We start from the raw sequence: 14,113 nt of genomic DNA on the forward strand, positions 1-14,113 counted from the left end.
AGCTCTCGTAGCTAACGCTCTTAAGTCCAACGCTGATGCAGTGTTGGCGGAGAATTTTTTTAGCGGCAGTGACGTGGTGCTTATCATAAAATAGCAAAGCAAAACAAAAATACTTTACGATGTCGTTCATTGCCTTCACTGAACATTTCATGACGGTGACACGAAAATGTCGCTAAATATAGACAGCAGCGTATGCAGCCGAAGGTGAAATGCGGCGGCCGGCGAGTTTGAACCGATTTGATTCTCGGTCGAAATGAGAATAAAGTCTTGAGACTGACATCAACCGCGCGCTTTAAAGAGTTTCACCTGCTTTGACACAGTCTAGCTCCTGTGCACCCGCGCTCGGTCCTCTAAACTACTCTGGTCCCAGTGTGACTGTGTGCTATGACAATCTGAGCGAAAAGGAGGATGTCTGGAGGTTTTGATGTGCACCACGGCCATACAGTTGAGCGACATGATAACGTACGGGCGCGGCATGCCAGCCTGAATACCGGCCGCCAGCGTCAGAAAAATGCGACAGTAATGTTTGTTCAAGCCCATACTAAGCCGTCGGATGGAGTATCGTTGGCCAATATCGAGTCGTTGGTAGAAGCGATAACAGGAATACAAACAAATGTCTCCCCACGGCGCCTTTAATTGCTGCTGCTCAATCGCGGCTTTCCTGGCCTCAGCTGGCTCCGCTCCTGAAGGTGTCGCGGAAACCGAGCATATCTTTGTTTTACTATGAGACGAGGTTCACAGTAAAACGATGACGAGAGCAGCACCTCAGCGCTAGCCAGTTTCGAAGTGCACTCAGCTGCTGCATCGATGCGAAACCGGCTAGGCTTAGCGACGACTAGGGCAGCCAGGGGGTAGCGCGTAGTTCATTGCCCGGCGCGCCCGCGGGCGGCGTCGTTCCCGAAAGCTCGCCTCGCTCACTCCCGCTGGCTCACTGATTGGCTCAACAGCTTGCGACCTTCACTCGGAAGGCTGGAAAATCGAGAAGCGAGCGACTGGCGCTGCGACTGAGCGATACTTGATGCCCACGTTTGCACTACTGGTGAACAACCTTTAACGCACATATGCTTGGGTTATCGGCTGCGTTGCGGCAAGTCTTAGTTAAGATCGTCCGCGACGCCATCGTCACCGTCCGTGACGCACAGGCTGAGAACTTCAATTCCAGTACGTGCCGAAACAACTCGTATTTATCGTAACGATACGAACTCGAAAACACGCCTGCTTCGATGCGCTAGTGGGCTCTTGCTTGTTAAACTACACGCGATCAGGATGCGGCGAGTGCTAGCCGCTGTTGCATATTAGCTAAAGTGAGACGCAAGTATCGACGTAGTTTCGTAACGCAGTTGATATCAAAGCACTCCGCTTGTACTGGTCACCGATAAGCTGTTATGTTTCATGATCTCCGGTGGGCGTGCCAGTGTCGCTCGCGCAAATTAATGCATAGCAGCTACTCTCTATCGTGCCAATTGCGTTCAACTAATCCACGATATTCGCCAGCTTGAGATACGGCGCTTTTATTCGCTGTTTTTGTCGCAACTTAGTGATTTTATCTGGCATAAAACGAAATTGCATTCTGTCAACACCGTCGTCTGCTCCGTCGTCTGCTAGGCATCCGGGTCACTTCAGGGGATCGCAGGATCGCAGCTTCTACAAACCACATACCAGAAAAAGTAACTGAAAGCGCTTTAGTATTCTTAAATAATATAAAAATATTTTAAAATAAATGCAATGTCTTTGTTGTGAAGATAATATAAGTATTCATGGTTTAAAAAACTAATTTTTTTGTCGGTTGCAAATTTTCACCGACACGAAAGCGCAGCCGACGGCGCCATTGCAGCGCAACCGATACGTTGTGTTTTGTATTACTTGCCTCTTTGAGGCATTGCTCGAATACTTGTACGGTGGACACGTGTGAAGAACTCATTCAATAGGAAGGTGAGCAGGAGTGTGTTTTGGAAGCCAACGACCAGGATTTCGGCCTGTCAACATTGGCGAGTTTCAACGGGTAAGCCATGAAGAGAGTGCTGCGACGTCTTTTCATCTGTTAGGGGAACGAAGACACCTGCGCCGTTTTACTAAGCCTGGATGAATCGCATGGCCGGTGAGTCCCGCTCTGCGTTTCTTTGCTAATGATCTGTATTCACACGCGCTATTTGTATGCGGCTATATAGGGATGTGAGTGGAGGCAGTCCGCCTGCGGTTGCCGCAGCTACAATGCGGCGCCAAAAAAGCAGGGCCTATATTCTGCATGACAAGTGTTGTTCTCATTGTCTGTATGTGCATTTATTACTCGCGTGCCGTGGTAAATAAAAATGGCACCAGATATCACAACAGAGTTACGCTTTCGCTTGCTAGCGCTTCGACACTCGGTGCAAAAGCATGGATTTGCACTGCGTAGAAGACGATGAGCGAGAAGTGCCGCGCGGCGGAGCGCTCGCGCTTGGCCAGCTGCGATCAGACACCGCACTATTTTGCTCAGGGTTAGTACTCATCGGATTAGTGCTTGTGCCTTAATATGCGTCATACTAAATTTTGAGACAGTGATCGCATGCGAAAGGCTAGTTCATATTCATCGCCTTGTCATTTGTAAACTTGTCTGTGCTTCCCCAGTGGAACGGGATTTGAGGCCGTGTTATGTCAAAGTTAGATCAATCTTGCTTCTCCTGAGCTGTAAACTTTGATGCTTCCTCTCCTTCTGAGCACTGCGAGCTGTCGGAGATGCAACTGCACAATTATTTAGGATTTCTACCTTTTTGCTATATCCCTCGCTTTTGCGGCCCGCATTCAAGTCGTTCGCCATTGTCGATGGTTTTTTTGTTACTTATTTTCGCTTTGTTATTTATTCTTGGTTGCGTGCCATCAGCTGTGGTGCCGGCGATTCTCCGAGCTCGGAACTCTTCCCAGGCACGGGATCCTACCCACAGACCTCCCTTCGCCGCACTCACGAGTGTTCTTTGGTATTTTTTGTTTCTCTTGCCTTTACTTGCATTGCCAGTCGACAAATTTGTGCAGCCTTTAATTGTATGCAGATTTGTTAAATGCGCTAGCAATTTTTCTATGATGCCAAGCTGTGCTGTGAGGTATCAAGCTTCCTGCTAGTGAAGGCATGCTTTTTTCAATTCTCTCTTCTCATTTAACCAAGGCAGACTGGTTGCAACTTTCAATTTAATACCTAGACATTGGTGCAAGGCACCATGTTAGGAATTAATGAAAACCTGCACATCCTATATTCAAATTGGTGTGCGGTATTTCAGCCTGCTCATCTTTCAGTGTGGTTATAACAGTCATTGTGACTTCTCAAAGAATGTATATGGGTGCATTACATAAAATCTGTTCATTTGTTTTGTCATGGGCTAGCTCATTGGTTTTTATTTACTTACATTACGTCTAAGTTTAGTTTTTAAAGCAGTAGATGATTTCCTCTCTTGTCATTCATGACATGGCTACAGCCACTGACAGCTGTTGCTCTTGATGTATTTATTTCCAGTTGCCAGCGGCCAGCATCTATTGGGCCATGCGTGCTTCCTGCCTTCGGCTGTGTCATCCCTCCTGATCCGTTCATGGTAGTTATTCTTTTTCAGTGATGCATATCTTAGCTGCCTATTTAGAAAAATATTTTCAATATAGGCTTGCAGCTAGGTTTAGAAATGCATGAAACTCTACATGCACTTCACAGCAGTGCCTCAGCTTATAATTACCAGAACTGTAGACTTGTACAAAATATAGTCGCTGATTTAGCTCTTGACGCAGCTGCTGTTAACATAAACGTGCTTTGACATTGCACACCTGTTGCCTGGTATGCATATGTGTCCTCGAAAAGGACCTATATGTTCATTTATCCCTTTAAAAACATTGTGCTCTACAATGATGGTTTACCAGTATTTCTGATACAGAGACCAAATTGTCAGTCAGTAATGTAACATTGCACGATGACACCAATCCTTGTATGATATAGCATCCTTGCAATGCACTGGGCAAGCTGCTGTCAGCACAGATTTATTGCTGGTTTATTGCCATAGCATATGGTTATACTGCACAGTTTGTACCTCTACCTTCTTAAAGCTTTATACTTTAAAAATTTAAAATTAGTTGAAGGAAAATTCAAGGAAATGTAACAGTAACTGTCTCACATTTTGGTGGACACTTGAACCGTGATATAAGGGAGGGATATAGAAGGAAAGTAATGAAGAGCTGATGCCCATGTTAGATGCCCCTCTTTAGTTAAACATACCTCGCAATTAACACATTTGGTGCAAAACAAACATGGGACTTGCACGTTCACAAGCACCCTCATGTCAGTAAAACAAAGTGCCAATGTTGCCGTACTTTAGAGCTTTGCTCTTAAAAGCGCAGCTGACTGCTGCTCAAAGTTGAGAGCAAAAATATGTCTAATTTTCCTCATGTGCAGTCTGCGGTGCTGGTGCCATTTGCAATGGTGATTGACATTGAGTTGCATGATGCTCAGTCTGTTCCTGGAGTTAGTGATTTTGTCTGTCATGTGAATGTGCTGTTAAAATTAGTGCAAAACAATGGTTCTCTAGTTCATTTTAGGTAACTGTGTCCTGTGCCACATGCTACCACCCATTTTCCTCAAATTTCCTAATCTCATTTAGCCATCTGATTGCCACCCATTCATGCATTCACCTACTCTTGGAATCCTCCCAGTGTTTTAGTGTGGTATTGCTTATATCTTCTCTGCATTACACATGCATTGCACTTCCTCTTTTTTTGATTTAGTCAAGAGATCTCTGTTCCTGTTTCTTGCATAAGCATAAGAGGTGACTCAGGTGCACCATCTAGGCTTGTGATGCAATGTGTAGGGCGCTTCGTTTTTGGGTAAAACCTGGTTTCTCCCTACTGTTGCATCAAAAAAGATTCTTAAAGATCAGGTTCAACCCAATTTCTGTGCAAATGTGCCTGTAAGAAAGTGTGGTTTGAAGGTGCACAAAGGCAAAGAACTGCTGGAGTGTAGTTTAAGGGAGGAAACAGCGCAATGAAACACGGACACACGAAGAACGGACACACACGAGCGCTGACTCACAACTGAAATTTATTTTGAAGAAAAGATGCTTAAATAGGAGACATGCGAGGGTGCTTAACAGGGCTGCTGCAGCGATAACCGCCAATCAGTGTGGTCGCGTCACAAAATTTCAAAAACAGCAACAAAAGAAGTGATAAAAAACGGTGTAAAGGGCCACAAAAAGGTGGTCAGGTGACAGTAACAATAACAAGACCAATGGGGGGGGGGAGCATTAAAACCATGAGGGACAGAGATGTGAAAATACAGGTGAAACATAAAAATGAAAGGCATACAAGCTTTAAAAGCGTGCCCAAAAAGGGGGGGGGGGAGATAAAAGCGTTAAAATCATGAGACGCAGCGAAGGATAAAACAAGATAAAGGCACTACCAACAAGGGATCACAGAATCATTAGGCTATAGGTTGCACAAGAAAACTTAAGTGTTCATCAGGCCACCCAGAAAATTTAGCTCTTTTTCCGACAAGGAGAGGGATGCAGTGCTCACGCATTGTTCACCAGCTTGATGAATTTGGAGGGCTTCTAGGATTTCCCTCGTCAACCTATCTCGTCCTCGGCCGATAGTGGTGCAGCGATTAAAGTCAGGGGTGCAGATTCTTTCAGTGTCGTCTTCTGTGATTTTGCACTCCTTACAGTGCTTAGCCAGGTGCCCAGAAATTGCTATACTATTTACGTTGTTTTGATGTTCTTGTAGGCGGATATTGATGCACCTTCCCGTTTGACCGATGTACCTCTTCCCGCATGACACTGGGATGGAGTAAATTATTTCTAAATCACAGGGGACATGTTGATCAGAGTGTGCCACCCTACACCCTCGGGTTTCCTGCGGGTTATCACTTTGGAACAGAGGGCGGAAAGCTTGTTGGGAGCCGTGAAGACGACATCCACGCCGGCGCGCTGTGCGACTTTCTTTAGACGATGGCCGATAGTGTGGAGGTAGGGCATTGCCACAAAATTTCTGCGTTTATCGTTTGAAGCAACAGGTCCGAGGTGTTAACGGGGCTTCTTGATCATGGAGCCGGCTACTGATACAAGCAGATGCAAAGGGTAGCCTGCTGTCTACTGATACAAGCAGATGCAAAGGGTAGCCTGCTGTCAGCAGGCTACCCTTTGCATCTGCTTGTATCAGTAGCCGGCTCCATGATCAAGAAGCCCCGGCCACACCTCGGACCTGCTGCTTCAAACGATAAACGCAGAAATTTTGTGGCAATGCCCTACCTCCACACCATCGGCCATCGTCTAAAGAAAGTCGCACAGCGCGCTGGCGTGGATGTCATCTTCACGGCTCCCAACAAGCTTTCCGCCCTCTGTTCCAAAGTGAATAACCCGCCGGAAACCCGAGGGTGTAGGGTGGCACACTCTGATCAACATGTCCCCTGTGATTTAGAAATAATTTACTCCATCCCAGTGTCATGCGGGAAGAGGTACATCGGTCAAACGGGAAGGTGCATCAATATCCACCTACAAGAACATCAAAACAACGTAAATAGTATAGCAATTTCTGGGCACCTGGCTAAGCACTGTAAGGAGTGCAAAATCACAGAAGACGACACTGAAAGAATTTGCACCCCTGACTTTAATCGCTGCACCACTATCGGCCGAGGACGAGATAGGTTGACGAGGGAAATCCTAGAAGCCCTCCAAATTCATCAAGCTGGTGAACAATGCGTGAGCACTGCATCCCTCTCCTTCTCGGAAAAAGAGCTAAATTTTCTGGGTGGCCTGATGAACACTTAAGTTTTCTTGTGCAACCTATAGCCTAATGATTCTGTGATCCCTTGTTGGTAGTGCCTTTATCTTGTTTTATCCTTCCCTGCGTCTCATGATTTTAACGCTTTTATCTCCCCCGCCCCTTTTTGGGCACGCTTTTAAAGCTTGTACGTCTTTCATTTTTATGTTTCACCTGTATTTTCACATCTGTGTCCCTCATGGTTTAATGCTCCCCCCCCCCCCATTGGTCTTGTTATTGTTACCGTCACCTGACCACCTTTTTGTGGCCCTTTACACCGTTTTTTATCACTTACTTCTTTCGTTGCTGTTTTTGAAATTTTGTGACGCGACCACACTGATTGGCGGTTATCGCTGCAGCAGCCCTGTTAAGCACCCTCGCATGTCTCCTATTTAAGCATCTTTTCTTCAAAATAAATTTCAGTTGTGAGTCAGCGCTCGTGTGTGTCCGTTCTTTGTGTGTCCGTGTTTCATTGCGCTGTTTCCTCCCTTAAATGTATTACCAATTAGCCCGGAACCTTGCTCTTCTGGAGTGTAGTGGATGTCACATAATTCTTCTGACAGATTTTTAAACAATTCTGGTTATTTTATTTCTCTTTTAATGTTTATTGTTTGTCGGTTGCTTATAATTTTTGGATAAACTGAAAACTACATGTACTGACTGGTATTTCATTCCAATAATTATACCCATTATTATGAAGCTGTGTTGGAAGGTAGGTGTGCATTTAGTATGCGTGCTTTGAATTTCAGTGATTGTTTCTGCAATGCAAAATGGAGGACAGGTCTCTGCTGTGCGAGTTTTTTGCAATGAAGTGAAAGTAGCTGGAGCAGCATTTGCTACTGTGTCACCAAGCCAAAAGTTCTCCCACAGACCACTGAGCTTCTGAATACCTATGGCTTAAAGCTCGAAGCTCTGGTTGGCCTTCCCGAGGTTTTCTGCATTAACGAGTGCAAGCCCAAGGGCTCAGAGCTAACAAAGCATTTGAAACCATAGAGCTATACAAAGTAGTGCTGGAACCGTGCAGCAAGTCAGTGTGAATTAGGTCGCGATAAACGTGGTTTACTGTAGAAAGCTTGTGTGAAAAAATAGTTGCGCTCACAGAAACCGCTGTTTCTTTCTTAGTTGGTCATTGAAACAAAGCAATGCATGTAAAATTTTATATCTCACTGATCCCTCAATTTTTTTCCAGCTAAAGACCAAGAGTCACATGGAAGTTGCGTGTGATTTTTGCCAGGGACCTGGAGCAGGCTGGGAAATTAGTGGATGGTCAGTGGTATTCACTCAGTAAGGCAAGCTTTTTCTGTAAGTACAGTTTTTGGCATGGCATTGCTTAGGAACGCATGCACTAATCTGACTACTCTATGCCCGCCCATGCTTCAAGAATAATGAAGTTCATGAAAAAAATTGATTTCCGAAAAAAAATTTCCGCTTCTGTTATGTTTTTTCAGACAAGTATTTGCCATTTAAAGGGCTGTGAGAACCTTAAAAATTATTATGTGCTTGTTTTGGCTTTTTTTTTTCAAATTTCTGCTACATCTATGTTGGCCTGACCTTGTAGCTTGTCTGCATGAAATTGGCTGCTACCTACAGTTTGCTTTTTGTTGCTCCTTTATTGCCTGTCACTATCTTTACTTTGCGTGGCAGTGTCATGCAGTTTGGGAAGTAATCTGACCTTATTTCTGCATTGGCCTGTAGTGCAAGCTTTTGCATGTGGGACATGTTTATGGTGTCCTTTCGTTTGCTGTAACTGCAGTTTGGCAATGAGGGTTAGAGGCTTAGTCCTTTTTTTATTTTGATGCAGTGTCATATACTTCATGCATAAATTAATGAAGTAAGCACTATTTTTTGTAATAAATGAACATTCATTATGTCTGTGGCCATTATAAGTGCACTTGACTCTAAAATGGCTTTCTTTCGGCCTTCAGTATTACATCTTAAAACCAGCCGGAAGACACAAAACAGGAGAAGAGATGAGCACAAGATGAGGCTGGTCTAACAACTGAAATTTTATTGAAGGAAAGTGGCAAAAGAAGACCTGCAAAGAGATTCAAGCATGCAAGACCCCAAAGCAGTGAGAGGGCAAAAAATAACCGAAAGGCACTGATGTACTAGTAAACCATCTAAAGAACTAATTCCTTACAGTGAAGGTTCACCGACGGTTTAGCCAGGCACTTGTTTTTAGCCTTACTGATGTAGTAAGCCTCAACTATGTCAGGACAGATTTATCACTTCCCAAAACCACGGATGTGCCGCAGAAATCAAGCGTGCAAAGAGAAAGGTCGCCCTCCGATTGCGTTCACGAGTTTGAACGTGCAGTGCCAGGTGAAAATTCGCCTTCCTCTCTATACAGTGAAAGTGTTCTCAGCCAGGCGCACATTCAGATATCTGCTTGTCTGCCCATAGTAGTTTCAGCTACGAGGCAGTGGAATGCAAAAAAACCTTTACTTTTGCAAGTGGTGAACATTTTTTATCTGCCACTGTGCATAGCGGACGATTACCCGTAGTTGTTTCAGGCCTAGTTTGAACGAAGAAGCAAAGGGCTCCTACCTTACTTTTAGCGGTCAAGACAACAACAACATCATACTTTGGTGCAACTTTCTTGAAATGGTGCTAAATAGCGTGGATGTAAGGTATAGAGCCCGTCTTTTTGTGCTGCTCAACTACGTCAGCATCATGTGAACGGTGTTCCGTTCCCTCGAGAGAGTAAAAGCACACTCTGACAGGTGCGCAAGATGGGCAAGTGGGAACCCAGGTGCCATTGGCTTGGAAACCTGCTCCGAGAATGCATTCTAAGCACTGTGATGGCATGACTTTCATAAAGCGGTCGTGATGCATGTGATTGCCAACCTGTCCTTCATCAGCCTCGAGTGGTTCAACTCGTAGCTAAGAGGCTTCCTGATCTTGGGCTTTGGCGCCAACATATGTGGTCGTCCGCAAAGCGCAGGTCTAAGTCAAGAAGCTACAAACGGTTATGCTTAGTGAAATTCAGACGTAAAAGATAGGCTTTGACCACATGCCTAAAGATTTCTAAAACGTCTTGTGCCAACTTATCTGAGCCCTCCTTGTGTAAAAAAATTAGGTAGCTATCAACATAATGAAATGCTACTATGCCGATGCCTTCCACACAGGGTTTTGATGCGGTATCGACTCTGGACAGAAGAATGTCGCGGAGGAACAGTGCAACCTGGGACCCTCTGCATATGCCTGATTTCTGATGTAAATACCGCCTTGCCAACTCACAAAAGTGGAGTTCTGTGGAGTTCTAGATTCTTGTGGACAGCAACCTGGGCAGGTGCTCTGCAGTGAGCATCGACATGGAGGGCCTGCACTATTCATTGTCACATGATAGACCTCTGAGGCATGTGCAAACTGCATCAGGGTGAACAATGAACATGCTTTTACAGATGATTGTGTGATTTCGGTTGCTGGCTTCTTGGGGCTGTTGTCCTTTTACTGCAAATCCGTATTTGTCAGTTGGCAGGGCGGTATTTACACGCAGGTCGTACCTTTGCTCAGCAACATTTTTTTGTCTAAAGTCGATAAGGCATTGGAGGCCTGTTTGGAAGACCTTGGCATAGTAGCATTTCGTTATGTTCATGACTGTAATTTTTCTGGACATAGAAGGCTCAGATAAGTTGGCACAAGATGTTTTAGGAGTCCTTAAGGCATGCGGTCAAGGCCTGTCTTTTACATCAGAATTGTCTAAGCAGAACCGTTAGCAGTTTCTTGATGCGGACTTGCGCTTTGTGGACGAATATGTTTGTTGGGGCTACAGCTAAAGATCGGGGAAGGCTCTTTTTAGCTACGAGTCGGACCACTCGTTGGGGAAGGATGGTGAAGAGGTGTATTTGTCGCTGGTTAAGGTCAGTAAAGATGGAAATACTTGATGGGTGTGCAATCGTGTGCATGACATCAGCTTTAGATAAGTCATGCCATCACTGCTGAGGACGCATTCTTGTAGCAGGTTTCCAAGCAGCTGGGTTCCCACTTGCCCATCTCAACAACCTGTCATAGTATGTTTTCACTCGCTCGAGGGTAAGGAGCAGATACTCCGATGATGCTGATACACCTTACCTCCACAGTATTTCACAGTCTCAAGAAAGTCGCGGGAAAGCGTTAATGCTGCTGTTGTCTTAACAGCGAAGTGCAAGACAGGAGGCCTTTGCGCCGCCATTAAAAAGGCTTGATAAAACTGGGTACTTGTCCACAATGGACAGTGTCACAAAAAAAGGTTCACCACTTGCAAAGTAATGGAGTATATTGCATTCCACTGCCTTATGGCTGCAACTAATATGGGCAGACGGGCAGATATCTGAATTTGCACCTGACTGAGCACTTTCACTCTATAGGGGGAAGGCAAATTCTAATGTGGCACTGCACGCTAAATCTTGTGAATGCAAATCTGAGGATGACCTGTCTCTTTGCATGCCTAATTTCCACGACACATCAGTGGTTTATGGAAGGAATAAATCTGTCGGTAGATAGTTGAGGCTTACTACATCGGTAAGGCTAAGGACACGTGTGGCTAAGCCATCAGAAAACCTTCACTGTAAGGAATTTGCTTTTTTAGATGATTCATTAGTATGCCAGTGACCTTTGATTGCACTTCGCCCTTTCACTGCTTTGGGTTATTGGTGCTTGTATCTCTTCGCGGGTCTTCTTTTGCGGCTTTCCTTCAGTGATGCCGCCGCAGTGGCTCAGTGGTTATGGCGCTCGGCTGCTGTCCCCAAAAGACGCAGGTTCGATCCTGGCCGCACCAGTCAAATTTTAACGGAGGCGAAATTTTAGAGGCCCGTGTACTGTGCGTTGTCAGTGCACGCTAAAGAACCCCAGGTGGTCGAAATTTCTGGAGCCATCCACTACGGCGTCCCTCATAGCCCGAGTCGCTTTGGGACGTTAAACCCTCACAAATCAAATAATCAAAATCTTCAATTAAATTTTTGTTAGTCCCGCCTCTTGAGCTCATGTCTTCTTGTGTGTTCTGGCTGGTTTTAAGGTGAGTCAGTACCAACTCGGCCAGTCATAAGCCTTGTTCAGTATTACAACATTTTGAATAAAGTGAGTTTACTAGGCTATGTTGCCGGGGATCGTGTCCGCAGCAGTTGTGGGCAACTCAGAAGAGATAGCGTCATATGATTGGTTGTGTAATTGGCAAAGGATGATGTGAGGATGCTGCTCGAAAAGAAAATTTCATAATTGGATAATTATTTGCAGCCAAAAATGTCCAAAAAGTGGCTGGGCCAGAGAAAAAGTGCCGCAAAATTTGAAAACGCTGAAAGTAGGACCTACAGCGTAGTGCCAAGTTTGAAAAACTGGAAGTATGGACAAAGCCAAAGCTTGGCGCCAAGTTTGAAAACTCGAAATGAGCAATCACGTGACCAGTGATAAGTTTCCTATACCTAACTAGGAGATAGGAAAAAGAATGATAAATTAGAGGCAATTAGGTAATTATTGAGAAGCGAAAGGCAATGAATGCGTGATTAGACTGGGCAAGTATTCAGTGAGTAGGCAGGAACGGTCCATGGAGGAAAATTTGAAAACTAGAAATCGTTGCTGGGATGAAGTGAGGGTAAAATAAGAGTTAATTGATAACCAATCAAGTCAACGAGAAAACAACCATGGCGCCAAATTTGAAAGGCGACCAGTGTCGAGGAGGCGTCAACGCTTTCACATTTTTTTTTGCGCAGGTAGCAGCGGTGATCTCTATTTTTTTGTTTTTTTCAGCCAAGACAAAAACCATTTTTCTTGGCTCATGGGCGATGTATCTAGGAACCTGCGGCCAGGACAACACTGGACAGCATGTATCAGCAAGCTCAAAAAAAAGCACGAAACAGTAAATAAATATTGATCATTTTCATTTCAATTCTAGTGGTTTTGTGCACGAATTACTCTGGAATGCACAAAGCTTGTGTTGACAGGCGACCATTAACAAGCTGTGCATTTTTGTGCATAGCACACTCCAGAACACAAATCCTGTGTTAATTGACAGGTGACAGTAACGACTGTTACACAGTGTACGAGCACTACACAAGACACACTACAGAAGACAAGGCAAACTACAGAAGACAAGACAGACACCAGAAGACAAGACAGACTACAGAAGTCAAGACAGACTACAAAAGAGAGGACAAACTACAAAAGACAGACTATAAAAGACAAGACAGACTACAGAAGACAGGACTACAGAAGACAAGACAGACTACACAAGACATGCCCAAAATACGACAAGACTACAGACTACAGAAATTCTTTTGTCTTAGAATCCTGTAGTGCGTTTTGACTTGGTGGCGAGGCTAGATCTCGGCGTCGACGCCGGAAGTGCCTCGCAAGTGGGAACAAATGAGGAACGGCGAATCAGAAGTCACTTCCTGAATCGGGCTTACCCGTCAGCGCATTTTGGTTTGTGGTTGTCGTCTGCATCGTGCTAGCATGGCGCTGTCGCTCATCGACAACGAAACCCTGATAAGGAATGTTGAATGCAGACCAGTGCTTTGGCAAGTGAAGCACAAAGACCACAAAAACAGACTGAAAATGAATATTCTGTGTGCCGAAGTTCCCGCCGCCGTGCTACCGAATATACCTAACGCAGGTAAGCGTATTTGCATTGCTCTCCGCTTGGCCGAGTGTTCGGCTTTCATGAAACTTCTGAATGACTATTTCAGAGGATTTTATGCAAAAGCGTTGGAAATCTTTGAGAGACAAGTTTCGCCGGATTCTCGTTGCGAACAAGAAGTGTCTGGAAAGTGGTGCGGGAGCCGAATATGCCGAGGAATCGGTCAACGGCGATGTGTCATGGGCATATTATGACCAAATGATGTTTTTGCGAGACAGCGTGGAAGGAAGGCCGTAAGTCTGATGCATGTTCTAATCAGTGCACGCAAACAAAACCTCATCGGTTTGATGCCTTCCTGTTGTTGGGCCTGATGCTGCTTGGTGTTGAGTTGTTGCCTGAAATACGGTGGCACATACCCACGGTGGGGGATTGGCCAGGGTTTGGTGCAGATTCAAACAGGGAAAGTGTGATGAGATCTCCGCGACAGAGAGCGACTTCGAATAATGTAACTAATATGCTGGAAGCAAAGCTTGCCTTCATGTAATGAAAAAGGGTGTCTGTCAAACCTTCGCTACACAAGGTTAATTCTTGTCACTGGTGCGGCCTGGTTGACTGAAGTTGTCATTAGCAGAGGCCCAAGCGGGAGCACACGTTCAATTGCAGCGCTTTGTTCCATGCGTCGTTGCAAATGCGGCGCCTATAACTCGCTGAATTTTTTTCCTCTGCAATTGGTCTCCTTTTTCTTTGTGCCACTGTCACTGCCTAACTTACAAAGAGCCCAGTCCAGCCTCCCTATGA

At 45.1% G+C, this 14,113-nt stretch overlaps 1 protein-coding gene across 1 annotated transcript; it reads left to right on the top strand.

The window, feature by feature from the left end:
- The first annotated feature begins 1,804 nt into the window (after window positions 1-1,804).
- On the top strand, window positions 1,805-12,610 carry LOC144122448 (uncharacterized). Its single transcript, XM_077655806.1, has 5 exons — window positions 1,805-2,098; window positions 2,861-2,954; window positions 3,485-3,560; window positions 7,952-8,046; window positions 12,487-12,610. Exons 1-5 carry the CDS (start codon window positions 2,083-2,085, stop codon window positions 12,608-12,610), a joined length of 405 nt encoding a protein of 134 aa, XP_077511932.1. The 5' UTR covers window positions 1,805-2,082.
- Window positions 12,611-14,113: the final 1,503 nt, after the last annotated feature.

This window comes from Amblyomma americanum, chromosome 1, assembly GCF_052857255.1.
Source record: "Amblyomma americanum isolate KBUSLIRL-KWMA chromosome 1, ASM5285725v1, whole genome shotgun sequence".
Lineage (NCBI taxonomy): Eukaryota > Metazoa > Arthropoda > Arachnida > Ixodida > Ixodidae > Amblyomma > Amblyomma americanum.